The 27,000-nt window shown below is 58.5% G+C and overlaps 3 protein-coding genes across 7 annotated transcripts in view; 2 read left to right on the forward strand and 1 right to left on the reverse strand.

Annotated features, from left to right (window-relative positions):
* PLXNA3 (plexin A3) overlaps nt 1-27,000 on the reverse strand; it is a 217,448-nt gene that overhangs the window by 148,572 nt on the left and 41,876 nt on the right. The window lies entirely within an intron of this gene.
* G6PD (glucose-6-phosphate dehydrogenase) lies at nt 32-13,412 on the forward strand. Of its 3 annotated transcripts, none has more exons than XM_027607839.2 (13): nt 32-172; nt 1,120-1,247; nt 8,185-8,222; nt 8,306-8,414; nt 9,115-9,332; nt 10,377-10,535; nt 10,668-10,793; nt 11,171-11,264; nt 11,591-11,777; nt 11,931-12,166; nt 12,245-12,321; nt 12,454-12,546; nt 12,646-13,412. In XM_027607839.2, exons 1-13 carry the CDS (start codon nt 127-129, stop codon nt 12,734-12,736), a joined length of 1,602 nt encoding a protein of 533 aa, XP_027463640.1. In that variant the 5' UTR covers nt 32-126; the 3' UTR covers nt 12,737-13,412. The 3 variants fall into 3 exon arrangements, with proteins under 3 accessions (XP_027463640.1, XP_027463639.1, XP_027463641.1); XM_027607838.1 differs by having other exon boundaries at nt 83-238; XM_027607840.1 differs by lacking the exon at nt 32-172 and adding an exon at nt 378-515.
* On the forward strand, nt 18,682-26,475 carry FAM3A (FAM3 metabolism regulating signaling molecule A). 2 transcript variants are annotated; one of them, XM_027607845.1, is made up of 10 exons: nt 18,682-18,877; nt 19,207-19,279; nt 20,811-20,924; nt 21,471-21,494; nt 23,391-23,514; nt 23,635-23,693; nt 24,211-24,261; nt 24,562-24,646; nt 24,723-24,849; nt 25,751-26,475. In XM_027607845.1, exons 2-10 carry the CDS (start codon nt 19,267-19,269, stop codon nt 25,844-25,846), a joined length of 693 nt encoding a protein of 230 aa, XP_027463646.1. In that variant the 5' UTR covers nt 18,682-18,877; nt 19,207-19,266; the 3' UTR covers nt 25,847-26,475. The 2 variants fall into 2 exon arrangements, with proteins under 2 accessions (XP_027463646.1, XP_027463645.1); XM_027607844.1 differs by having other exon boundaries at nt 18,683-19,279.

Below are 27,000 nucleotides of genomic sequence, written 5' to 3' on the forward strand. Positions count from 1 at the left end.
CCCCGCCCAGGAACAGGGTCGAGGAGGCGTGGCCACACTGCCGGCGGAAGTGGAGCCCTCCGCGAGGGCGCGCGGCCGCCCGGGACGGGCGAGAAAACTGGACTGTAGGGTTGGGCCGAGCCAGCGATGGGTACGCGGGCGAACGGTGCAAAGCTGTACGCGGACTCGCGAGGTACCGAGGACGCAGCACAGCGGCGGTGGGGAGAGAAGGCGCCCGGCAGCCTGGCTGCCCGCGCAGGTGCCCAAGGGGCGGGGCGGGCCAAGGGTGGGAGCCTTACGCGGCTGGAGGGCGGGGGCCCAGCGCGGGATGCGCGCGCACCTCTCGCGCCCTGGCTCCGCCCCGCCCACGGGGGGAGGGGCCCACTGCGGGCCCGCCCACGCGCCTCGCCTGAGGCCGGTCAGCTCAGCCCAGGCGCCCGCCCCCGCTGGTTAAATGAGCCGGCTGGGCGCAGCCCCCGGAAACGGCCGGGAATTCTGAGGGTTTGAGCGCGGCGTTCGACGGCGGCGAGGCGCAGGTAACGTAGTGGCTATAGGCGCCACGCCAGCGGAGGAACGTGTTCTGCCGCGAGGCCCTTTGATTTGCCGTGCTTGGGAGCGGGGCAAAATCGAGTGGGTTTAACCGATCCCCAATGTCCCCTGCATCCCTCCGTTGGACCCCTGAGGAGACTGGGACCCTGAGAGGGGTGGCGACCCGCCGGCGTCTCCCGGCTGGGCAGGAGGAGTGCTGGAGCTGCACTCCGTCATCGGTACAGCCTAACATGCTCCAGCTCATTGTGGAGTTTTCGCTTGAGTCCGGGGTGAGATGGTCCTGGGCAACTTGTGCAACGCTCCAGCAGCTTTACTTGGTCCCGCAGAGTTGAGGCTGGAGCGTTGAGGATTCCTAGCTGGAATCCACTAGTGCTTTGAGTAATTCTGTAAAGTACGCCGTGAAATAAAGCCGCCTGGAGAGTATGGTGGGAGCCCAGAGCCTGCAGTTTTCTAAGCCCCCAGCCATTCAGTGAGTGGTTTCAATAATCAGGCGTCATGGGGTGAGACCCCAAAGGACCCCCTCCAGAAAGTGGCCAACTTCCCTATGCTCTTCTGTTCTTCTGCTTTGTCAACGAGCCTTTCTTTAACCAGAGAGCATCATGGCGGAACAGGTGGCCCTGAGCCGGACCCAGGTGTGCGGAATCCTGCGGGAAGAGCTGTATCAGGGCAATGCCTTCCATCAATCTGATACACATATCTTCATCATCATGGGTGCATCGGTGAGTCTCCCCCAGACCCCACACCTTAAAAACCAAGCGTAGAGTGTGACATTGCCTCGGGTCCCTTCCTGCTGGGTGCCTGGGCTTTCCCAGCTGATTGTCTTGGGGCCCCAGGGGTTCTGCTCAGTTGGGCTCTCTCTCTTGGTCCTGCCTGTGCGCCACTCTCATCCCAGTACCACCCAGCATAGATGCACTGCCAGGCTGTTCTGATATCTGTGCGAGGCCATTGACCGTAGACCCGTGTCCTGGAACTGGGAGGACCTGAAAAACTGTCTCGTTGGACTTCTTCTCCACAGGGAAAACTGCAAACAGGGCAGGCTATTCACGCTGTATCTTTTTTCAAACCTGTTTGTGACTTGGTAGATGTCTCACAGTCAGTTCCAAAGGCAGGATCTGAGGCCTGAACTCCACCTTGTCTGTCTCTACCGCAAGTTCCCTGGGAACAAACACTTGACCTTCCTTTGAACACCATGTCATTACCCCAATTTCCAAGGCCTGCTGAGGAGCTATGACCTGTCTCTCCCCACCCCGTTGTTTAGCCTGTGGAACTGCCATTTTGTTCTAGAAGATCAAAAGGGTAGACCCAAAGGCAGAGGTATAGCCCACGGACCGTACATGATGGAGGGGGGACAGGAGAGGGAGGGTGGGTCCTAGTGGAGCCATGACCCCCAGACTAAAGCACCGTGCCGGTGTGCCACGTAGAAACAAGATCTGCTGGGTGGCAAGATGAGCTGCCGGGGTTTTGTCTCCAAGTAAAAGCGATCTCTCTTCGTTTTCACCTTAGGCATGACGAAGAACCTGCTAACCATCCTGTGACCATTTCTGCCAGTAACTTGTTGTATAATCTTACGAAAGAATCCCACCCAAACTAGCTAGCTCTTGACAGGGTAGGCATTGTCTCTCTGTGCCCTTCCATGTCAAGGTCTCCTTAGCTCTGGCAGAACTTGTTTCTTTGTTCATGTATCATAAGGTGCCACTGCCCTTTGCAGAGCCTGCTTCCCGCCAGCTTTTGTGATGCTGATCAGAACTCAGCAGTGCTGGGGGTGGAGGTAGGGCTCTGCCAGAGGGATGGAGGGAGGGAAAGAAGGTGGGCTACCCCAAGCACTGTCGTCTGACTCCGTAACTCCTAGGGTGGGGGGACCCAGGGACATGGGTTGGGGGGGAGCAGGCTTAGCCTCTACCCTGGCCCCAGCATGTTCTCCTTAGAGGAGGCAAACCTGTGTTGGCCACAAACTCTCACACCTAGGACTCTGACCATTAGGCCCTTGGTCCAGGAAACTGGTTGGAGGAGAAAGTTACTCAGGATTATTCCTCCTCCTTGCCCCACCCCCCTACCGGGCTGTCATAGGAAGCTCCACCAGAGGATCCCAGGCCATAAGAAATGGCTTAGGACTCCAGGCTCTCAACTCTTAGATGCTTTGTTGAGAGCACCCAAGCTTGCTGTATGACTGGCAGGTGTCTTTTCTTCTCTGCACTTCAAGTGTTTCTGCGGAGCAAATGAGGGCTTTTGAAACAAATGTCAAGGGACCTCGGGCTGAGCTGATTCTGTGACTAGCTCACTGCCTTCGCCTGTGGCCAGCTTGGGGTTGAGCAACTTTTCTTTGCAATTGGTAGGGTTCCCCTTTGCTCTCCTCTGCTCCGAGAGTGACAACCAGACGCTTCCAGAGCAGAAATGGGAAGTGCTACTACAGCAGAGTGGGGTGGGAGAGGAACCCCTTGTCCTGAGTTGTTGGCTCAAGGGGACTGGAGCCAGGTGGGTGGGCCTCCCATGCTCAGGCAGCATCTAGAACAGCTCCCACTCTCCCAGAACCTGCTGTTCTGGGAAACCAGCAAGTTCACTGCTCATTGACCCAACAAAGTGATCAAGTGCCTTCTCTACCGTATAGTGAGCACCGGCCCTGCCTTCCCTGTGTGATCTCTGTGCTGGGGGGAAGGGACCCAAGGGGAGTTAGTAGCCCAGTCAGAGCTCCTAGTGGCACATGTGACCAAAAACACAAATGGGCCCTTGTGTCCCCAGCCACCTCCAGCACACAAGTCCCAGACAGAGGGCTTGCAGCATGAGATCTGCAGAGCCCGGGTCAGGGAAAGTTCCATGCAAAGAGAAGAGCACACGCAGAGCCCCCAGTGGCGGATGCCCCAGGGCAGGCTGGGCCCACATGGCTGTCCCCTACCCCTTCCTCCTTCCTCACCTGCTTACCCAAGCCTTGCTCTCACACCCAGCTTCCTTCCTGAGGCATCCTGATGCTGGCTCACAGTTACCCAATAGGCTTTGAGCTGCTCTTTGTTCCTCCCATGTGGCCACTTACCCCCTTCTCAGAACTCCCACCCCCAGCCAGGAAGGGCATGGAGATACCTACTCTCCCTGTCTGGAAAGCTCTGGAATGAAAGAAGCCAGTTTCTCCTTAGAGACCAGTGCTGGGGAGAGGGGAACCTTGGGCCTGGCAAATCATGTCCTCCCCCATCTGATAGGACCTCGGACGGGCTAGAGGACTCTCCCCGACGGGGGATGGAGAACGGAGTGGAGGAGCAGGGGGAGAACAGGACAGGGAGTCCGCGTGGGCAGGATTGGCTCGCTGCAGGGTTCACAGCAAGCCGCTCACCTCTCCGGGCCTCAGTCTCCCCACCTGGCCCGTGAGGACCATGGACCTGATGGGTGTTCAGGCCTCATCCCAATATGCGCCTAGGCAAGGGGTGACCTGGTAATCCTGGCCCCCCTCTCTTTTGGGGACATTTCTGGGCTGCTTTTCCCCCTTGGGTCGATAAGATTCTTGCTGTGTCATGATGACCTTGGCACTTCCCCAAAGGCCTGATGATTCACGAGCCCCAGGGTGGAGGAGGGAGCCTACCTCAACAGCCCCCAGGTTCTCTCTCCCCGGTTCCAGGAGCCAGCTGGGCCCCAGCCAGGGCCCAGACTCCACCCCATGAGGCCAGGCAGATCCTTGACCCGGGTGACCCTCGGGGGCCGGGGATGGCCCACCCCTCCCATGCCTCCAGCTGGCGGCCAGCCTCTGAAGCTCTGTGCTGCGCCCTCCGCCCTCAAATCCTCAAACAGAGATGTCAGCGGTGGTTTGGGCTTTTAAAACTAGAAGCTGAGGTCCAACCTAGGTGGCAACAGGCAAGCAGTGGCCCAAGTCCCTTTGCCCCAACTGGGACACATATTGGTAGCTGGAGATGTTAATGAGGTCCTACTGCTCCTGCTAAAGTCACCACATGTCCCCGGGCAGCTCTTTCCCCACTGTGGTCCTCAGACAAAAATGACAGGGGTTGGGAAAGACAGGAGGCCTCTGAGGCGCATTTCACCAAGAGACCCCGTTATCTCCCCGACCCCCACACACAGTGTACCGAGGTTTGGTCGAGGTCTTCCCGTCTTCAGTCTTGCAAAGGCGTCTGGTTGGGGCTGGCGGGGAGGGCCAGCCACCGCACTTCCCGTGAGGAGGAGCAGGACCCCGACTGCTGTCCTGGGCCGTCCCTCGCCTCTCCCTCAGATGACTTGGAGCCCAGCAGGCCTCTGGCTGCTGGGGCTGAGCTGAACAAGGCAAGCAGGTTCAGTCAGTAGTTAATCCCAAGGGGAGCCGCAGGAACAAAGAGCTTGGGGTGTTGGGCACTGTGACTCAGCAGACAGGAGACTAGTCCCCCGCTACCAGTCCGCTGCCCGCAGCCTATCCCAATTCCTCTCAGCCCGCTGGAATTTGATCATAAGCAAACATCACCTGCCACAAGGAAGGTTGGGAGGTGTTTGCGGGCCGTGCTGCTGATTGTTTCTCCCGGAGCATGCAGGGCTGAGGTGACCTGAGCAGAGTGTGCCTCTGGTCCCGCCGATGGGAGAAGCCAGAGGCGGCCACTGCCGATTCGCTGCGAGGGTGCCCTAGTGGGGGCCCCTGGGCAATGAGGGACATGGGCAGGGAGCTAGCTTCCCGGGCTGGCGGCTGGAGTCAGACCATGAAGGACCAGTGACAGCAGCCATCGTGAAGGTGGCCATTACAACAGGGACCCACTCCACATTGCTCGGGAGATCAGTGGTGAACAGGTAGCAGGTGTGAGCAGGGGCACCAACACAGGGCACCCTGCTTCAGGAAACACCCGGTTTGGGAGTTTGGGGTTCCAGTGGAGCCTGGAGATGACCAGTAGACATTTGACTATGTGGGTTCAGTGCTCACTAAAGTCTGGGCAGGGATACACACGTGGAGGGGTCCACATGCAGGTCCTCACCTAAAGCCCCGGGGGGACATCAGGTCATCCCAGGAGACTTGAGGTGGAGCAAAGGACAGGAGGAAACTCGAACGTTGGAGGCGCAAGGCGCCCCTGAGCCTGCACCCGCCCCCACCCAGAGGAGGGATTTCCCACCCCAGAGCCCCCTGGGTGCCTTCCTAACCACTTATCCCTGGTGGGGATTGAACCAGGTTGGCATTACTTTGGTTCTGACCACGTGGCTTCCATTTTGTGGGTTCATAAGTTCATAGAAATGAGCTTATCCAATGGTTACGTGGCTACTAAAAGGTAATTTTGCACTGAACATTCAGGTCCTTAGTCCTGGAGTTCGTTTTTCTGACTACGGCAAGTCCAGTGCACCCCAGCTTGCCTTACTCTCTCCCCACTGATCGGCAATGCTCGGTGGAGCGTGGGTTCACAGCCCAGGCCCATCCCATGCTCTAATTACAGGGTAGGCAGATGAAAGGGTGCTCTGCTCTTCTGTTCTTCAGGAGCCTGTGGCCATTCTTGCCCCTTCCTCTTCCACCTGGAGTAGACAATTCCTTTGTCAGGTCACAAAGTTAAAGCATATTGGGATGGCTGCAGTGACCGAACGGGAGCCTGGGGAGAAGGAACTCTGTGACTCTTTCTAGGGAGTCCTCTGTGGAATTTCCTGGGATCTGCCATATTGTTGCTTGAAGTTGCCATGTGTTCACACCTTTTTATTGTGGAAAATTTCGCATATCCACAAAGTCTACACAGTAGTGTGATGGGCGCCTGGATGGCTCGGTCAGTTGAGCATCCGACTCTTGATTTCGGCTCAGGTCGTGACCTCGGGGCCCTGGATCGAGCCACAAGTTGGGCTCCATGCTCAGCAGGGAGTCTGCTGGAGATTCTCCTCCTCCTCCTCCTCCCTTTGCCCCTCCCTCCATTTTTGTGCTCGCTCTCTCTCGCTCTCTGTCTCTCTCAAATAAATAAGTAAAAACAAACAAAACAATAGAGGGCCTTTCTTGCCATCTCTCCAGAAAGTTCTTAGATGGCCATCCCGGTCAATCCACCCCAAACAACCAGCGATGTAATTTCTACCACAAATGATTAGTTTTGCCTATCGTACAACTTCATTCTCAGCTTGTCCGTCTACCTGGTGATTGAGCATCTGGGTTGTCCCCAGCGCAGGGCAGCTGTGAGTTGAGGCTGCTGTGAACATCCTCTCTAATGCTTGGTGTTGTCAGTCTTCTGGATTACAGCCGTTCTAATGGACACGAAACAGCATCTAGTGGCTTCATTTGCGTTTTCCTGACAACCGATGATCTTGAGCACTTTCTCATGTGTTTGTTAGCTCTTCATTTCTCTTCCTCGTGAAGTATCTGGTCACTTTTCCATTGGATTGTTTCCTTATTTTGGTGTAGGAGTAGGTTATATATTCTGGATTATAGGCAGAATCTGCCTCAGAAGGGACTTTCCTGTTTCTGGCATTTTGGTAGAATCCACCAGTGAAGTTCTATGCCGGGGTCAGTGTTGGAGATGCCTTGGTGGAAAAGTTTGTGGCCACGATCCAGTTTCCTTAATGACCGCTCCCCACTCAGGTCCCTGTCTCTGTTTTGGTAGACTGGATTTTTATAGAAATCTGTCCATTTCATCTAAGTTGTCAGACATGGCATAAGGTTGTTCATAAAATCCCCTTCCGTGTTTTCCTGATTGTACTTTTGTCCTGTTGCACTCCTAATTCTTTTTTTTATTTAAGATTTCATTTATTTGACAGAGAGAGACAGCAAGAGAGGGAACACAAGCAGGGGGAGTGGGAGAGGGAGAAGCAGGCTTCCCGCTGAGCAGGGAGCCCGATGCGGGGCTCGATCCCAGGACCCCCGGGATCCTGACCCGAGCCAAAGGCAGACGCTCAACGACTGAGCCACCCAGGTGCCCCGCACTCCTAATTCTTGGTGCCTTTTAAAAAAGTAGTCTTGGGCGCCTGGGTGGCTCAGATGGTTGGGCGTCTGCCTTCAGCTCAGGTCATGATCCCAGGGTCCTGGGATCGAGTCCCACATCAGGCTCCCTGCTCCTTGGGAGCCTGCTTCTCCCTCTGCTTCTCTCCCTCTCTCTCTCTGTCTCTCATGAATAAATAAATAAAATCTTTAAAAAAAAATAAAATAAAAAAAATAAAAAATAAAAAAGTAGTCTTGCCAGAGGGTTGTCTGTTTTTATTAGTGCTTTTCAAATACGAACTTTTGGCTTTCTTGATATTTTCTTTTGGTTTATTTTCTATTTTATTAATTTTTATTTTTCATTATTTTCTGCCTTGTAATTTGTTTGGCTTTACAATTTTACTGTTTTGTCTGACTTCTTAAATCAGGCCCTGAGCTCATTAGTCCCGAGCTAAAGGCAGCATCTCAGGCCACGTCCCATAGGTTTTGCTATCTGCTACTTTTGTTGCCATTTGGTTCTAGAGTTTTCAGGTTTTCTTCTTCAGCTTGTAGGCTGTTCAGCAGCAGGCTGTGTGGCCTGGGTGTGGCTCCGCTTGCTTGCACTGTGACCAGAGGCTGTGGTCTGTGTGATTGCAGGGCAGGCAGCTTGGTCGGGGTGCCTGCTGGCAGCTCAGGGTCAGGGTAAAGGGCTAGCACAGTCTCCCATTTGAGACGGATATGCTTGCGGCTGAACGGTGACCTTGAGCGGGTGCCCACGTTGAAAGGGAGGAGACCATCTGGGTCATGCCCCCAGCGTCTCCTAACCATGCCCGTTCCCTCCGCTACAGGGCGACCTGGCCAAAAAGAAGATCTACCCCACCATCTGGTAAGCGTACCCCCCCACCGTCCCACTGTCCCCGGTGCTCCCTGCCCCCCCCCATCCCGGCCACAGCCATGGCGTGCCCTCAGGTGGCTGTTCCGGGATGGCCTTCTGCCCGAAGACACCTTCATCGTGGGCTACGCCCGCTCCCGCCTCACAGTGGCCGACATCCGGAAACAGAGCGAGCCCTTCTTCAAAGTGAGTGGCTTCCAGGGGCCTCCAGGGGGCACAGCCCCCCTTCCCTCCTCCCACTTCTGCTCTCTGCTGCTGCTTCCGTGGGACAGGCCCCCTTCTCCCCGGCCACGGCGACGGGCAGGGCCACGTTAGGGAGACTGCTTGGAGCCTCTCCGGCCCCAGCGCTTCTCCGCATTGCCTTCCCCAGAGCAGTCGCCTGCTCTTGCCGCTTCTTGGATGACAGAAGTAGCGTAGGGCAAGGTGCGGGGACCCTTCCGGCCTGAGACCCCTGGACACACCGGGCCCTCCCTGCTGTGCCTCCCACGCCACTGCCACCCCCACCGTCCCGGCCAGGAGCTGAAACAGGGTCTTCAGCACAAAAATCTTACACATCTGCCTCTTCCCAACACACCAGAGTTTGGTGTCCTGACTTCGGAGAGAGCTCTGCCAGGTCACAGCTTCCTGAAATGTAACTTCTGTGTCAGGGCCCGAGGCCCCCGGGGGTGACTGCAGACCGTGGGCCCAGCCTGGGACTGCCGGGCACTGTTCCCTGCAGTGTCGTGCTGCCTCGGCCTCCCCCTGTAGGTGGGCATAGCTGACGAGATGGGTATGAGCCCAGTGTGGAGGTAGGGTGACTGACTTCTGACAGAGCCCGCTGGGGCTATGGGCTCTGAGAGAGGGAGGGCCAGGGAGGGGCCAGTGTCCCTGTATCCATCTTTCTCAGGCCACACCAGAGGAGAAGCCCAAGCTGGAGGAGTTCTTTGCCCGCAACTCCTATGTGGCTGGCCAGTATGACGACACGGCCTCCTACGAGCGCCTCAACAGCCACATGAATGCCCTCCACCAGGGGCCACAGGCCAACCGCCTCTTTTACCTGGCCTTGCCCCCCACAGTCTACGAGGCAGTCACCAAGAAAATCCACGAGACCTGCATGAGCCAGACGTAAGGCTTGTCTTTTGCCCTTCCTGCTTCCTAGGTGTGCCCTGTCCTGGTCTGGCCCGCTTTGGCAGTTGTCCAGAGTCCCTGGGGCAAACCAGTCTACCAAGTCTGAAAAAGATGGTGACCCCTGTTTGTTCTCTGCATGAGTTAGCTCTCCAAAGAAGAGAACAGGGTATGAATACAGGGGCTTTCTAATAGCATTTACCAAGAATGCTACCGCACTTATGTACCTCGGAAATCTTCCTGATGACCCTCCTTGCTAGAAATCCAACATTCCCTGGCCGCTGTTCCTGCGAGTTCCACAAGGTGGCAGTGTCGCTCCATGAAACTCCTGCTGCCGGTCGCTTATTCTCTGGTTTTTCGGTGCTTCCCCAGGTCCCCTTCATGCCCACAAGGTGGCAGTGTCGCTCCATGAAACTCCTGCTGCCGGTCGCTTATTCTCTGGTTTTTCGGTGCTTCCCCAGGTCCCCTTCATGCCCACAAGGTGGCGGTACTGCCCCACAAGAATTTTGCTGCTGCTTGAGCGCTGGTGCTGCCAGTCCGTCTTTCTCTCAAAGACACAGTCATCTGTTTCACTTTGTTCTGGTTTTGAACGCAAAGTGCCCCGTTAACTGTTCACGGGGAATAGCAAAGAAAGGGACCTTTGGCCATTTTAAGCCCGCAGAGGCAGCTGTGCCCGTGCATCCCCTCCCCCGGCTCCCCCACCTGCTCCCAGGCCACCCTGACCTCCTGGAAGACCCAGTGTGGGCCTGGGAGGGAGTGGGACCGCTCATCCTCGTGACCAGCGGGTCGGGCAGGAAGGCTTCTGAGGAAGTTCTCAGTGTGGCATTGAGGGCTGGGGGGCACAGGAGGTGTCCTGGGGTCTGGGGGATCTGCCAAAGGTGGGGCAGAGGGGCCCAACCAGCAGAGCTTTGCCAGTCACCTAAGTGCAGACACGGGGAGGGAAGGCTCTGCCTCTTCCCAGGGAGTGCGACCTGGGGGAAGGTGAGGTTCTGGCCCCTGCTGCCCGGGGAGGGTATGGGATGACACAGCCCTGGGCTCCCGCAGAGGCTGGAACCGTGTCATTGTGGAGAAGCCCTTCGGGAGGGACCTGCAGAGCTCCGACAGGCTGTCCAACCATATCTCCTCCTTGTTCCGTGAGGACCAGATCTACCGCATCGACCACTACCTGGGCAAGGAGATGGTCCAGAACCTCATGGTGCTGAGGTGTGGCCAGGGCCAGGCCTGGGCGACAGGGTGGAGGGGGACTGGGTCCGGGGTGGGCGCTCTTGGGGCCCAGCCCATCCTGCTGTTGCCCCCAAGGATACAGCAGCACCCTCCACGCTGCCCCTTCTGCAGGTTTGCCAACAGGATCTTTGGCCCCATCTGGAACCGGGACAACATCGCCTGCATCATCCTCACTTTCAAGGAGCCCTTTGGCACTGAGGGCCGTGGGGGCTACTTTGATGAATTTGGGATCATCCGGTGAGAGCCTGTTTCCTTTCCTGGGAGGTCAGCACAGGCAAGGGGTGCGATCCTGCCATTCTGCAGGGTCACCCCTCCCTGTTCCGGGGAGCTCCTCCTCCCACCCCAAAATTCAGATTCACAAGTGGGTGTCTTGAGTGGTCAGTGGTGGCTGTGAAGGGAGGGGTCACTGTCTCTTCCCTTGCCTAAGGGGACCTCAAGGGTAGATGTGAGCTCAGGAAGCAAGTCTCATAGCTTGTTGCTAGAAAGCCCTACTTGAGGTGCTGAGTCCCCGGAACCTGGCTGACAGGGAGGGGGCGGAGGTGAGCCCCCTCCTTGCTCCTTCCTCCCCGCTCAAATGCCCCCGAGCCAAGTTCCACTTGCTTCTCTCTCTGCAGGGACGTGATGCAGAACCACCTCCTGCAGATGCTATGTCTGGTGGCCATGGAGAAGCCTGCCTCCACGGACTCGGATGACGTCCGTGATGAGAAGGTGGGTGGAGGTGCCCCCTCCTGGTCCCTTTTGCCAGGACTGGCAGCGACTGTCAGGTTCCCCGGGCAGACCCATCGCCTCTCCTTCAGAAGAAGATGGGGGCGGGTCCAGGTGGTCCCAGGGAGTCCTTGGGTAGGAGAGCCACGGCCATGGCCTCAGCAGGGTGAGCCAAGCTGATGGTGCCCATCCTCCTGCCTGTGCACCACTCCGCCGGGAAGCCCACCCTGCTAGGTCCCCTGGTTTCCTCGGGCCTACTGCCCTCTGCCCCCCACACGGCTGCTCCATCCCCTTACCCAAGGAGCCTCTCTTTGCTGGCTCTCTTCCAGGTCAAGGTGTTAAAATGTATCTCAGAGGTGCAAGCAGACAACGTGGTCCTGGGCCAGTATGTCGGGAACCCCAACGGAGAGGGGGAGTCCACCAAAGGGTACTTGGATGACCCCACAGTGCCCCGCGGGTCCACCACTGCGACCTTTGCCGCCGTCGTCCTTTATGTGGAAAACGAGAGGTGGGACGGTAGGTGATGCCTCCGGGCCTGGTAGGCGGGGCCGCCGTAGCCCTGGGGAGCGCCCCCCCCCCCCCCCCGGCCACACGCACGCACCCTGTCCCGTGCCCTCACACCTGGGCCGCCGGCAGGGTGGGTCCTGAATCCGGCTGTGCCCTGACCAGGGGTGCCGTTCATCCTGCGCTGTGGCAAAGCGCTGAACGAGCGCAAGGCTGAGGTGCGTCTGCAGTTCCGCGACGTGGCTGGCGACATCTTCCAGCAGCAGTGCAAGCGCAATGAGCTGGTGATCCGCGTGCAGCCCAACGAGGCCGTGTACACCAAGATGATGACCAAGAAGCCCGGCATGTTCTTCAACCCTGAGGAGTCCGAGCTGGACCTGACCTACGGCAACAGATACAAGGTGGACACTTGGCCCAGGGTAGGGGTGGCCGGGGGGCTCTGCGTGGACAGGCAGCTTCAGCAGGGACCCTCCTTGTAGAACGTGAAGCTCCCCGATGCCTACGAGCGCCTCATCCTGGATGTCTTCTGTGGGAACCAGATGCACTTTGTGCGCAGGTGAGGGGTCCCCTGTGCCCCGTGTGTGTGCTGGGGCTGAGCTGGGCTCCAGGTGATGCGGCAGCCTTCTCCCTCCCTAACCCCCTCCCTGCCCCCACGAACACCCCCCAAAGCCATACTGTGCCCCCTCAGTGACGAGCTCCGGGAAGCCTGGCGGATCTTTACGCCCTTGTTGCACAAGATTGAGCGCGAGAAGCTCCAGCCCATCCCTTATGTTTATGGCAGGTGAGGGGCCGGGCAGGGAGGGAAGGATGGGACTGGGGGCTTGGGGCACAGGAGCCCAGGGGCTCCCTCACATCTCCCCTCTGCCTGTCACTCTCCCAGCCGAGGCCCCGCGGAGGCAGATGAGCTGATGAAGAGAGTGGGCTTCCAGTACGAGGGCACCTACAAGTGGGTGAATCCCCACAAGCTCTGAGCCCTGAGCCCCAGGTCCCCACCCCACCCACCTTGGCCCCTTCTGTCTTCGTCCTTCCCCCCTCCCTGCCCCCCCAGCCTCACATCGGGAGGGCTTCAGGACCATAGGCCTTAGCCTCACATTCCTGGCCCCCAGCCACCCTGGGCCTAGCTACATTCCGCAACCACCAAGCACTCGAGACTCGCGCTGTGACCATCTCTAGCTGCCACTGACCCTTCCTGAGCCAGCTTCTGTCCACTGGACTGAGCCCCAGCAGAAGAAAGCAGAGTGGCTTTTCCACCTGTCCTGGGCTCCTCCACCTAGGACAGGAGTGAGGGATGACGGAGGGGACAGTGGGCGGGCATCCGTGGGCCAGTGGCCACCCCACACTCCTGCTGGCTATGAGCAAGGTCCTTGGAACTGGCGGGAAGGGGTCAAATGGTTTCACACCGGTCTCAGTGCCACTCGACATTCCTGGTCACCTGCTGGAAGGGACCTCCCTGCTGCCCAGCAGTCCCCGGTGTCTTGGGCCCCCTGAATGCCCCTCTGCCCCCCCAGCTCTCCCCACTGCCCCAGTTCTGCACTCCATGGCCCACCCACTTCAGCGCACCTACAGGGGGCCCCCTTGCCACTGGAAAAGCAGAAATAGCCAGTGGCGCACCCCATCTCAGCCCCTGCCATTAAATCCACAAACACACCCGCCTGCTCCCTGCTTGTTTCCTTCCTGCCACCTGTACCTGTGGAGGAGGGCGCCTGCGCCTCGGGCCGGCCTGGCCAGTGAGCCCATCCCTCACCCGGTCCTTGTCATCCACGTCCCTCCCCAGCGTGGGCTTGGCGGTCTGGGCCTTGTTCACCCCTGACCCCACGTCTAGTCATCGCTGAGCCCAGCTGCCTCCTGAGAGTCCCCCCCCACACACACACACCTGTGCTCTTCACTCTGCCCCACTCCATGGAATCTCATCACCCGACCGCGTAGGGGTACGAGATTGGGTCACATTCATTTTCACCTTCCAGCGAATGCTTCCACTGCACTTGCTGCCCACCTGGGCTGCCTCCGCCCTGACCTTGTCCCTGCCACAGTGAGGTCACGTCACAGAATCACTGAGGGCCGTTCACACGCAAGAGGTACTTAGGAAGGAGAGGCAGTGGGCTTTTGTGACTGACCCCGGATGCCGGGGAGGGGGAGCTTAGGACAGCGGACATCCGTCCTCCCACAGCTCGCGAGGCCGGAAGGCAGGAATCCTGGTGTCGGCAGGGCGGCGCTCCCTCCCAAGGCTCGAGGGCCCTTCCTTGCCCCTCCCAGCTGCTGGTGCGGCCGGCGTCCTTGGCCTTCCTTGGCTGGTAGCCGCGCCACCCCGGTGTCTGCCCCCTGTCTCTACGCACTGCCTTGTGTCTGTGTGTGCACGTCTCCTCCTCGTTTCGTTTCTTAGGGGGACGCCAGTCACATTAGGAGCCCACTCCACTCCACGGCCTCAGTCTAACTTACCTTGATTCTCTCGGTAAACACTCCCATTTCCAAACAAGGCCACGTTCCAAGGTTCCAGGTGGACACAGACTGGGGGGACACTGCTCATCCCAGTACACTCCCCACAAAGGCGGCGGCCCCTGAGTGTCCGTCCTGCCCTCTCCGCCAGCTCCCCTTGGCCGAGCACCAGGCCACAGCCTGGGCTCTGGGAGATGCAGCGAACCAGGAACAAAACGGCAAAATGATGAGATGGTGGTACGTTTTATGGAGGGAAGCAGCAGCCCAGAAAATCGGGAGGGATGCTCTGCTCCCGGCCAGGTGAAGACCTAGCCCAGGGCGCTGTGGTTGTCAGGGCTGGGCCCCTCTGTCCCCCACCCTGCCTGGGAGGCAATTGCCCGGAGCTTTTTTTTTTTGCTCTAACCATCTGGGTCTCTCCTGGTCCTCCCACTGAGAACCAGCCGGGCTCCCTCCTGCATGGTCCCCCTGGGCTGGGATGGCAACAGCAGGTGGGGGCGCCTGGTGAGGGTGAGGAAGACAGAGGCACAGCCTGACAGAGTGCTGGCTGTGGGGGATGAGCCAAGGTTCCCACCCAGGAACAATACGTAAATGAAGAAACTCTTAACGGCGGGCTTTTCTCGTCCCATAAGCTAGGCTAGTGTGTCACCCCTGTACACACAAGCTGCACCCCTGTAACCGGGGGAGGTGGTGCCTTCAGGTTAAGGAAGGAGGCAGATCACCAAGGTCACCTAAACAGGGAAGGAAGGAGCTTCATGGGATTAGGACAGATTACAGACCTTAAAGTGGTGATTTTCCTCGGGGGGAGCTGGACCTCAGGACCCCTCCTAGCCCAGGTCCATGCAGAACAGCCGAAAAGACTCCATGTGAACAGGGTTGGAGGCCAGGCCTCAGGCAGCAGGCAGTGGCCTTGGTCCTTCCTGGTGCACCTGTGGCCTCCTGGAGAGGGGGGCCGTGGCAAAGGCCTCCCCGGGAGCTAGTGGAGGCAAGCCTAGGAACTCCCGGGCTTCCCTGTAACCCTTTGGCTCCCACATAGCTACAGAGGGTCTTGCCCTTGACTGTGGTGCAGCCACATGCCTGGGATGGGCAGGTGAGCTGGGGTGACACGAGGGATGGTGGCAGGAATGGGGCAGAATGGGTCGCTGAAGATGTGGCCGCGCCTTCCCCCGCTTACCACCAGGGGGTGCTAGCCTGCCTACCCTTAAGTTCCCAGCCACTAGGGCCCACCACCCTGGAACCTCGAATCCTCAAGATACAGACCTGAGGATAACTTCAAACCCTTGCGGGTCGGGGAGAAGCCAAATAAATGAACATGCGGGAGTGCTTCCTGACCCTAGGAGGGGTCTTCAAGCTCAGAGTCCTTTGCAGAGCCCCACAGACATTCATAAGACTTTAGGGGATCCAGCAGAGCTGTGTTCCAGGGATAATCCTCTTGGGTTCCCAGGCCCCCTGGGGAACCTGCTGGCCTGGCAACACCAGGGAGGATGCCTTTGGAAGTGTGGGAAGATCCACATAAGGGCAGCAGCAGGAGCCCAAAGTAGAAGAGGGACCCAGCTCCTCTGGGGCCCCCAACACAGGAGGACCGTGTGTGAGTGGGGAGGGCAGAGTTGTTGGGACCTCCTGATCTCCTCCTGCTCCGTCTCTACTGTGGCAGGCACAAGGGCCCAGGTGAGGGCAGTCAAGTGACACCCCAGATCTGGGTGCTACACTGGGGCATACACATAAGGGCCCTGGTGATGACACTCAACTGTCACCTGACCCCGGGTGACTGAGGATCAGAGGGAGGGACCTGATGAAGACAGTCAACTGTCATCTCAGCTCTAGGAACTTGCAATGGGGAAGAGGCATGAGGTCCCAAGTAAGGACATTAAGCTGTCACCTCAGCTCTGAGGGAATACAATCTGACCGAGTAGTTAGGGCCTTGCTGAACTGAGACAAGTGTCACCTCATTTCTGGAGCCCTACAATGGGGAAGAGAGATGATAGACCCGGTGAGGAGACCCATCTGTAACCTCACATCCATGTGCTTACGCTGGGACAGATGCAACCAGTCCCAGGTGAGAAAAGACACCTGTCACCTCAGGTCCAGGTGGCAACATCGGTGCTGAGGTATAAGGGCTTTCAACTGGCTCTAGATCTCTACGTGGGGACAGAACAGGAGGCCCATGTGAGGACAGCCAACAGTCCCCTCAGCTCTGGGTGGGCCCAAGTTTCAACGTTCAACTAACCTTTAACTTCTGGATGCTGACACTGAGGCAAGGCTTAAGGGCCAGGAGTGGAGAGTCACCTTTCCCCTCAGCTCCTGGTGCCTAACCTCGGGTGGAGGAATGAGGGACAGGTGAGGTCGTTTGACTGTTAGCTCAGATCTGGGTCCCTGCCCCGAGACAGCGAGCGAGAACCCGAGACGCGGTGCCCACGGAGCGCTGCGGCCATGCGCGCTGGGGCGAGCCGCGCTGGGGCAGAGACCCGAGCCCCATCAGAGCGTGGCTACAGCAGCCTGAGATGTGAGGGCCCCGGGGACGGCCTTCCAGCGCAAGCCCAGGTCTTGAGCCCCGCGCAAGAAAGGACAATGAGGCACTGGGTAGAGATGTGAGAGCCCAGGTGAGGGCAGGCATGTGCAAATCTTGCTGCCTGTTCTGGAAAGTGGAAGGAGGGGCCGTTGAGGCCATATTCCACTGGCCCTTAAGCTGTGGGTCATTGAAGACAGGCAGGGGCAGGACGGACCGGGTGGGAGCAATCAGTTGTCACCTGAGATCTGATCAGCTCATCTAGAGTGGAGGCAAGAGGTCCCAGGTGAGGAGGCCGACTCGGGGGTAGAAGCACGCAGGCCCGTATGATTGCCAACAACTGACAACTCCGCCTCAGCGTCTACACTGGGAGAAGCGAACGAGAGAGCTGTTGAGGACCTCCAGGGGCACCTCAGCTACGGGTACTACACGGGCACACGTAAGAGCACCCAGAGGAGACCGTCTGTGCCACGTCACTGGGGCAGGAGGAGACATGAGGGCCTAGGTACACGGGAGTGTAATCCTCTCTACGTCCTGACTGAAAAACAGTCCCAGAGAAAATAAGGGAGCCGGGCAAGGCTGCCCCAGAAGGCCCAGAAGATCTGGACTTGGATCCCATCACTTATGTGGTGTCTGTGGGGATGGTGGGTGTGCCTTTGGACCCTCAGGGGGACTCATTAAACCAAACTTTCCGAAATGCCTGCTCTGAGCAAGATGTAAACACTTGTCTCTGAGCTACCAGTCTGGCAGGTGCCCCCATGCCTGGCTGGCCGCCCGGGTGTGAGTAGCCAGGAGCTCCCTGTACTGGGCACCGCAACTACAAGCATTGCAGGAAAGACCCGTCGTACCCAGGGTTCCCTACTCACAGATCTGTAAGTTTGACGGATGGTCAGCATTATCTCTGATCCCAAATAACACGAAAAAGAAAAAAAAAAAAATACTAATCCCCGACTGCAGCAGCAGGGGCCTGAAACTGACTACCTTGATCTTGCATGTTGTGTCTACGAACAGAGAAGCTACTGGATTCTAGCCAGAGCTGTCACTGCCTGGCACTACAAGCTTTATCTATTTTGGATTCTTTCCTTAGGAAGGTTCCCGTAAGTGGGATGATTGGGTCACAGAGGGCACAGATGTTTCCTGGGCTCTCAGGCCGCCGGGCTGCTGCCCTGCAGAGAGAAAGGCGGGTGCAGCTCTGCCGGTGCGGTGGGTGCTGAGGGTGCGTTGGGCGGTGTCCCGGCTGCCTTCCTGCCTCAGGAGGGGAGGAGGGGCGCGGGCGGGGGTTCGCCGCCGTCAGCGATACGCGAGACCGTGTGGACGGGCTTCCGTCTAGAAAACAGAGTGTGAGGAAAGGCATCTCGTTCGGCCTCGGGCTCGTGGCCCTCTTCTGTTTTCCCCCGTGTACTCTTCTGTGCCTCCAGCTTTCTAAAAGACACACATCTCAATTTTAAAACAATTTTTTCTTTTTTTTTTAAGATTTTATTTATTTATTCATGAGAGAGAGAGAGAAGCAGAGGGAGAAGCAGGCTTCCTGCGGAGCAGGGAGCCCGACGCGGGACCCGATCCCAGGACCCTGGGATCATGACCTGAGCCGAAGGCAGACTCTTAACCATCTGAGCCACCCAGGCGCCCTCAACTTTAAAAACAATTTCTAATTACGCCCCCAGATCCATCCCCTTCATCCAGGCTTCAGGAATCCGACTGCAGGCCACGAGCTCAACCCCAACCCTCGAAGCCTAGGAAGGCTGGCATCTCCCGCCTTGGAGGAGGAGCCTGAGGGGAGACTGGTGCTGCGTAGCCGACGTGGGTCCGCGCGGAGGCCACACGGCTCCTCCCCTGCGGCGGCCGGGCGGCCCTGCCGTGGCGCACTCAGAGGTGGGACCGGCGCGGGCCCCTCCCACCCGGCGCCCAGGACGCATGGTGGAGGCGGGCCTGTGGGCGGGGGTGCGCGGAGCCGGGGGCGGGGACTCCACAGCCGCCTCTCCTTTGACTGCCCGGCGGCTGGGCGAGCGGACGGCGGGGGTGGTGCCTGCGGGCCGTGGCTCCGCCCCGGGCCGCCATTGCCGGGCCTGTCGGGCAGAGCTGCGCACCTTCCTTGACTCCCCTCGCGGAGCGGAGCCGGGCGGCCGGCCTGACCAGGCTGTGCCCCCAACCCAGCTCGCATCTCCCCCACGGCCAGGCAAGCCTCCACCAGCCTAGCCCGTGTCGCCCGCCCCCAGCCTTGGGGCGGAGTGGGGCGGCCTGAGCTCAGGGCCTCCAACGGAGGAGGCCCGTGTCCGGGAGAACCACCTTTGGCCCCAGTGGCTCCCGTGGGCGCGATCGTGAGCCGACGAGTTCCGGAGGACCCTCCTGCCCTGGCAGGGCTTCTCTCCGCATGCGCGAGAAGCCTGACCAGCTGGTTGGACGAACAACCCGGTGCACCGATCGCGTCCTCCTAGCAACAGGGGCCAAGCCCAGGCTCATCCTTGAGTCCCACCCAAACCTGCTCTTCTGCTTTATTGCCCCCAGAGCGCACGGTCCCCAAACAGTGCACCTGCCGGCGGCCCCAACCCAGCGGGAGAAGTGGACATGAGGTTGGCAGGTGGGTGGCTTCCACAGTGAACGGGAGGCAGTTGGAAAGGGGACCGGACTGGAGGCCCAGGTGTCCGGAGGTCTGTCTGGAGGGGCCCGAGTAGACCACTGAGTGTGGTTTTGGAAACGGAGGGCACCGCACAAACACTCATTCTGTGACCTTGAGTAAATCCTTTCACCTTCCAGGAGTTCAAGAGCTGTGAAAGGAGGATCAGGGTAGTCGATTTCTCCCAACTCGGATAACTGGCCGCTGTCTGAAAAAACGAGTTGTGGGAGAGGCCGCTCCAGGGAGCATGGCGGCTTGGTGGAGAAGGGGGCGGGGTGCAGTAGCGGTGAGGCGTGGTCTTAGAGTAGAAACTGACCCGAGTGGCGGTGGGGCTGGCTAAGAACCGGTGCTCAACCTGCCCTCGGCCTGACAACTGAGATAGATGGCTTGGCTGGGGGAGGAATAGATGAGGGTGGGCGGTGGCGAGCAGAACTCAAGAATTGGAGTTCAGAACCGCTAAAGGTTGCAGCCTTGTAAGTGTATCGCAGTAGAGCTGGCTGGTGAGGAACTGGCTGGGAGGGTGTGACCTGAAGATCAGCGAGGGCTGAAGCAAAAAATACTCAACTGCTCTGTGGGTTAATTCGAGGCCGGGAGTTGAGGAGGGCACCTGTGAGGGGAGTATACTGTGCGCAGAGAACGCAGCCTGGGACAGAAGCTGGGCACGTCCAGCGTTTCAGGGGAGAGTAGAGGAGGACAATCTTAAGTAGGGAGGATGAGGAGCATCCAGATGGGGTTAGGATGTGCTGTCACAGAAGCCACTGGAGAAGTGTTTCCAGCAGGAGGACCGGGCAGCCAACTGAGAGGTCAGGAAGATTGGGGCCAACGAGTGACCCAGGGAGTTGACTCCAAGAAGGTGATCCATGGCCTTGGCCACAGGCTGTTTCGGTGGGGTGATGGACATAAGGCCACACTGGAGTAGGTCGGAAGAGAGTGGACGGTGAGACTGGGGAAGACGAAGGGAGGGGGGAGAAGTCAGTGGCTGGATGTGATTTGAAGGAGGGCCTCTCCTGCGCTTTCTTACAACGGGAGGTGTTGTAGGTCGAGGAGAGTGAGAGAGGGTGACAGTCATTGAGAGGAGAGCTCGGGGTCCAGCTCACAACAGCTGCAGGAACTGCTCTTCAGAAGGAGGCCGGACCCTTTCCTCCATCGTGACAGGAGAAAAAGAGGGACATAAATATGTTGGTAGCTTCAGAGGCAGAAAGTTAGGGGGCTCCTGAGGGAAGCTTGGAGCCTCTTGAGCAGTAAGGTCTGCTAGGCTCCTCCCCACGTGCCACAGAGAACCAAGCCGAAAGCCCTGGAATCAGGGTCCCCCTTCCACCTACCAGGAGCTCAAGTCCCCCTCTCAGGCCTGGCAGATGGCAGCAGGTCCCCACCTTCCCGTCCTCTGCTCACTTCTTCCCAAGTGGCAGGGAGATTCAGTCCTGAGAGGCCCCAGGGTCATTCGGGAGCTCACTGGCAACCAAGGTGGCCTTGCCCCTGTCTGTCCTGCCTCCAGGCCCCCTCCGCATTGTGGCCCTGGTTGTCACCGTGGGCCTTACCTGGATCGTGGTCAGCATCCTCCTGGGTGGGCCTGGCAGTGGCTTTCCTCGCATCCAGCAACTCTTCACCAGTAAGTGTGGGACGCTGCTTCGCTCTGCTGTCGAAGCTGCTCTGGGGGCCACTCTGGGCCTGTGGGCAGAGGCTCAGGGTGGGATGGGGGCAGCCTGGGGTCTCGGTCTCTTCCTGGCAGGCCGCCTCTAGCTGCCCTCGGGTTGTCTCCTGGCGCCCAGCACGGTCCTCCCCCTACCACCCAATTGCTTCAGCTGGGAACTCCAGTCCCTGCTGATTAGAACTCTGTGGCCTGTTGGAGTCAGCGGAGTCAGTGAGGGGCAGGGGGATTCCGCTGAACTTTGGAGCCAACATCCCAGCTGCTCCCTGCAGGCTCTGTCCTGGCCTCTGGGATGGGGAGGGCACTCTATACCTTGTACCCTTCCCCCAAGTACTGTTTACAGTTGTAATTTATCCTTTTCCCAGAGCAGGGGGCTTGCATCTGGCTTAGCTCCTGGCCCCTGAGCCTGACTGACCCTCCACCTTGAGTTCATGGTATAGGGCCAGGATGCCCTGCTGCCGGCCCCTGGAGGCCTCCACCCTAACACAAACAACTCTGTACCCACAGGCCCAGAGAACTCAGTGACCGCAGGTAAGGCTCCTGTCACCTCCCCGCCCCTCCCCCGTACCCAGCCCTCCTAGCACCGCCTGCCTCACGTCCTCCGGGGTCTCTGTTCTCCATCCATCCCTCCCCAAACTAGCCTTCACAGCCTGCTGGAGCTGCTTACATGCTGTGAGCCTAGAAAACCAGTTACCTGCTTCCAGAATACACTGGTGAGACAGGCATAGACTAGACGTTCCCATTTCAAAAGGGAGAAACTGGAAGGAAATGCCATCAGGATTCAAGGCCTGAGAAGAATCCTCTGTGGCCAAGTGCTCTGTCCTCTGGCCCCACCGGAACGGGTGGGGGACACCCTCTGGCGGGGGCAGTCCTGCCCTCTGGGCCTGTGCCATCTCGGCCCTCAGAGCCATCCTTACTTCCTTCTGTCTTTTTTCTGTCCCTTTCAGCCCAGGATGGCAAGTGTTTCTGCTGGTATAAAATTCTCAAAAACCTTGTTGGTGTCTCGTGGAATTCATGAGACTCTGAGGTAGGAGACAGGAGGGCCCCGCAGATCTCGATTCCTGGCTTCTGCTGACAGGATTGAGTGGAACCACAAGTCACATGCCTCAGCTCTTCAGTAAATGGTTCTCTAACCACAGCCCTGGTGTTCTATCCAGAGCCTGCTTTCTCATATGTTGCAATATGATTAGACTGAGTATTTTCCAAATTTTCACATTCTGGTTCCTTTGTACTTAACAATTCCGTTTTCAACTTCTCTTTCTCTCCTCACATCTTACTGTGAGCAACAAGGAGAAACCAGGCTGTGCTCTCAAACGCCGTGTTTGGAGATCTCCTCAGCTGAGTAGCCCAGCTCAGTGTTTTACAAGTTCTACTCGCCACAAAACATTAGAACCAGTTTTGGCCAAGTTCTTTGCCACTTTGTGACGAGGACCCCCTTTGCTCCAGTGTCCAGTACCATGTTCCCCATTTCCACCCGAGACGATGTCAGAAGCGCCTCTAAGGCGCCCATCGGCGGCAGCGCTTCGGGCCCCATGTGCTCTCCCTCCGCGCCCTTCCCTCTGGGCTCCCACCAGGAGCGCCTCTCTGACGTCCTTCTTTCTCCTAACACCCCCGTGGGGCAATCCAGGCCTTGTGTAGCTGCACCTCAGAATTGTACCGCCTCCCTTCATTACCCAGTTCCGAGGCCGTTTCCACTTTGTGGGGGACTCGTAATAGCTGCACCCCATCCCCTGCCTCCTGCTATCAAAATCTGTATCCGTTTCCCCGGGGCAGCTGCAGTAAGATACCACAAACTGGATGGATTAAATGACAGACGTTTCTTCTCTCAGGAACGTTCTGTATCTGTCTTCTCTTCTGTGTCTTATAAGGGCACTTGTCCTTGGACTTAGGGCCACCCTCCTCCGCAATGAGCTCATTTTAACAAATCATGTCTTCATGAGCCTGTTTTCAAATAGGGCCATATTCGAAGGTGCCGGGAGTTAGGACTTCAGCACATCTTTTGTGGGTCACAGTTTGGCCTGTAACGGAGGCTGCCCCGCTTCTGTCCTGCCACCTCTGCCCGAGGGAGTCACCACTTTTCTGCAGTTACCCTCCCCGCTGCTCCCTCCTTCCCCACCTGTGCTCTGTTCCTGGCAGGGCCGCAGTCAAGGCCAGCCCTCCTACATCTTTTCTCTTCTCCCACCGGGGGGCAGAAAAGCCTCCCCGAGGTCCCTGTCGCCTTGCCCTGAGGCCAGCCCCAGTAGGACGCAGAGTGCCTGCGGAAGCGTCCCTGGCCTTGGCCTGAGCCATGTCCTCTCCACACCCCCTATTGGTCCCCTGTTCTGTGGCCACTCATGCCTCCCTGTGGGCTGGTCCTGACCCTCCCCTCTCAGATCTCAGGTGACCCCAGGGCCAGGCCTGTGGGTCACTCCTGCTGTCCCTGCTCAGAGCCACGAGCCAGGAAGTACAAATGCGGCCTGCCCCAGCCATGTCCTGAGGAGCACCTGGCCTTCCGCATGGTCAGCGGGGCTGCCAATGTCATCGGACCAAAGATCTGCCTCGAAGATAAAATGTGAGCTCCTTGGGGTGGACGGTGGCGGGGCGGTGGGGCACAGGAGACTGGAAGCTGGATCTGTGACGGGAAGTGGAACAAATGTGCCATCTGAGGGCTCTGCCACCCCCACCCCGCTAGGCTCATGAGCAGCGTCAAGGACAACGTGGGCCGTGGACTGAACATTGCCCTGGTGAATGGTGAGTCCCTATGATGTGGGGTCAGAGTTGAGATCGGAGAAGCCATGTCATGACCTGCCACCCTCCTTCCCTGTGCCCTCCCCATGAGGAGGCGTCTGGATATTGGCCTTGGCCCTCGCCTCCCCTCCCCTTCCCTTCCCTCTGCGAATTCCCAGGGAAGCCTGGGAAGGGGTCTGTGCAAGCTGAACTTTCCACAGAAGTGACCCAATAAACAAAAGCACAGTAGCAGTGAAGAACCAGAAGTTTCCAGGAAGTTGGAGGGGATTTCCTAGGAAGGGAAGCCCCTGGAGAGCCTCAGACGGCAGACAGAACCTCCACAGCCTTGGATGGGCTGCAGCTGTCTGAACAAGGGGGCACAGTGGGCGTGAATATGAGGGAATGTTTGAAAAGCTTCCAGAAGGTCTGCACCCAGTGGCCAGTGCCATGTCCTTAGCCTTGTCTAGGGGGGCTGAGGTGGTAGGGTGGAGTTGCCCTGGCGGCTCGCCCAGCAGGACCCCCTCCCTCCCTCTCAACCCAGGGGTCAGTGGTGAGCTCATCGAGGCCCGGGCCTTCGACATGTGGGCAGGAGGTGAGTGGTCACCATGTGCAGCAAAATGACTGGGCATCTTTCCCCTGAAGTGCCACCCTCTGTCCATTCACTGCAGCTTCTTGAGCACTTCCTTGGGTTTGGAAAAGGCAGGGGTATGGTCATAGGGGTGGCCCTGGCTTCTTACACCAGTTTGTCCCTTCACTTACTTGGCGACCCTTGGTGGGCGTGTCCCTGGCCTGATCCCTACTTGAGTTTCCTTGTTTGGAGAACAGGGGTCGGTGGGGAATGGGCACTCCGTGGTGCCTGATGCTCCATGTTTCATGGGACCTGTCACCCCAGATGTCAACGACCTGCTGAAGTTTATTCGGCCACTGCATGAAGGCACCCTGGTATTTGTGGCATCCTACGACGACCCGGCCACCAAGTAAGTGACTGCCGAGGCCAGCCTCAGCCTCCCCCTCCCACGGCGACCGCTTATATCTCTTCCTTCTGTGTGGCAGGATGAATGAAGAGACCAGGAAGCTTTTCAGCGATCTGGGCAGCAAGAACGTGAAGGATCTGGCCTTTCGGGACAGCTGGGTGTTTGTGGGGGCCAAGGGCGTGCAGAACAAGAGCCCCTTTGAGCAGGTACAGGTGGAGAGCCCAGAGCAGTCTGCCCACCCCTTCTGCCTCCGTCCCGCCAGTGTGCCTTCAGTCCATGCCCCAGGCTTCCCTGAATTCTGCTCCAGCACCAGCACCCCTACCCAGGGTAGTTCCACACCCCTCGCCGTCCGCATGGGGAAGGCCAGTAACTTTGATCCCTCCAGGGTCTTTAAATGGCAAAGCTTTCACAACGGCAAGACTCCCAATTAAGAAATCTTTCTCCCAAACATCTTCAAGATGCTCAGGCCGGTTCCATCCTGCCGCGACCCAGTGCCCTGGTTCACACTGCACTCCCTGCTCCCACCAGCCCCTGCTGCCCTCTGGTCGACTGCTCCTCCAGAGCCACACATGTCAAGCCCCACGTGAGGGGCTGCGAAGCCCCAGGCACCATCCTCATCTGTGGGAGGCTCCTAGCCTGGTGAAAGCCACAGTGCCCCCCAGTCCTGCCCCCCCCCCCCCCACACACACACAGCAGGACAAGGCAAATAGGCTGTTCAGTGGTTTCTGGAAAGCTCTGGCTGCCCCAAAAGAGCAACTGAGCACCCCGAGAAGAAATGCGCCCTCTGGCTTTGTTCTTCCTGAAGCTTCCAGCAGCTTCCTACGGGCCAGGTGAGGGCGGGAACGTACGTCATGTTCCCTCCTTACCTTCCCCGTGTGTGCCAGGCCCACACACATGCAGAGCAGTTGGCTCCCCCACACTCCACCTGGGAGGGAAGCAGGCCTGTGCAGCTATTGCCATTTTGTAGATGAGAAAATCGGGGGGTGGGGGGGTGAGTGCCCTGAGCGTGCACGGTTGGTTGACACCAGCACAAGGGGACTGAAAGCTCTGTCTGTCCCTTATGCCTGAGGGCTGAGGCCATGACTTCCTGCTCCCCAAACCCCACAGCACGTGAAGAACAGTAAGCACACCAATAAGTATGAAGGCTGGCCTGAGGCGCTGGAGATGGAAGGCTGCATCCCGAGGAGGACCACGGCCAGCTAGCCGGCCGAGCACAAGGACCAGGCTGAGGGAGGCTGCATGTGCCTGGCTGGGAGAAGGCGGTGGCGCCAGTGCAGGGCTGAGGCCTGACCCCACGCCCAGCCGGGAACGCTCTCTTGCCCCAACACGTCGGGGCTCCAAGGCAGTGACCGGGGCCCAAGTGTGACTGGTGGTGGGGGCTGCAGGGGGCCAGCCCCGGCTCACTTTGACAGGGGAAGTCAGGTACCCACCTCCTTTTTCTAAAGCTGCCTCCCCTGGGGAGCCCCAACCTGATCCCCAAGCACCTGCAGCTACAAGGGCCCGGGGTGTGCCTGCCCCCTCGCTGCACAAATGTGGTAGCAGCTCTGCAGGGGCTGGGCATCTTCCAGAAGCTCTCCACCCCAGAGCCACTCGCTGCTCTTTGGGCTCATCCTGTTTCCAGCGTGAGTCCTTCCAGTGAGCCACACCTGGTGGCCGCTTCAGGCTGCTGGCCGCCTCCTGCCTTGCTCTCTGCAGGAAGGGGCCTCCTTGAAGCCAGGCTGGCAGGGACGCTAAAGGGGCGCCTGATCACCATCCTTAGCGCAGCAGATGGCTCCTGCAGTTTGTCAGGGGGCCCACCTTCTAGATGACCTCTTAATAAATTAGTGGCCCCCAATGGAATCAAGTGCATTCAGTGGGCTGTCGGGTGGCGCTGTCCTTGCTGGGAGGGACCTGTTCCTGCAGCCTTTGTTTTCAGGGCTCCTGCCGCTGACAGGCAGCTCCCCAACTGGCGTTCCCATAGCCCTGCCCAGGAGAGAGGATTCTGCCCTCTGGGGATGCGGGAAACCCACCAACTCTCTCAGACACCTCCAAGGCCGATAGAGACAGGGATGAGGATTAAAAGCAGCCAGGTGCCTCCTCACTCCCCACAGCCTCCCTCAAGAGCTAGGGTGTCTACCTGCAGCACTTGACTTTGGATGCCTTTGAGATCAGGGCTTCGAAGCCCAAGTCATGTGAGCTATTTGGCATTTCTTGAAGATGGCAGTTCTGTTTCCCTTCAATGAGCATTAAGTGAGAACCAGCAAGAAACTATAAGGAGGATTGTGGGAATGGCACATCGAGGGGCAAAAAAGCGGTCTGAGGTCAGCAAAAGGAGAAAAGGCAGTTTGAACTTCCTAGATTTGGGGAACCCAGGAGCC

This window comes from Zalophus californianus, chromosome X, assembly GCF_009762305.2.
Source record: "Zalophus californianus isolate mZalCal1 chromosome X, mZalCal1.pri.v2, whole genome shotgun sequence".
Taxonomy (NCBI): Eukaryota; Metazoa; Chordata; class Mammalia; order Carnivora; family Otariidae; genus Zalophus; species Zalophus californianus.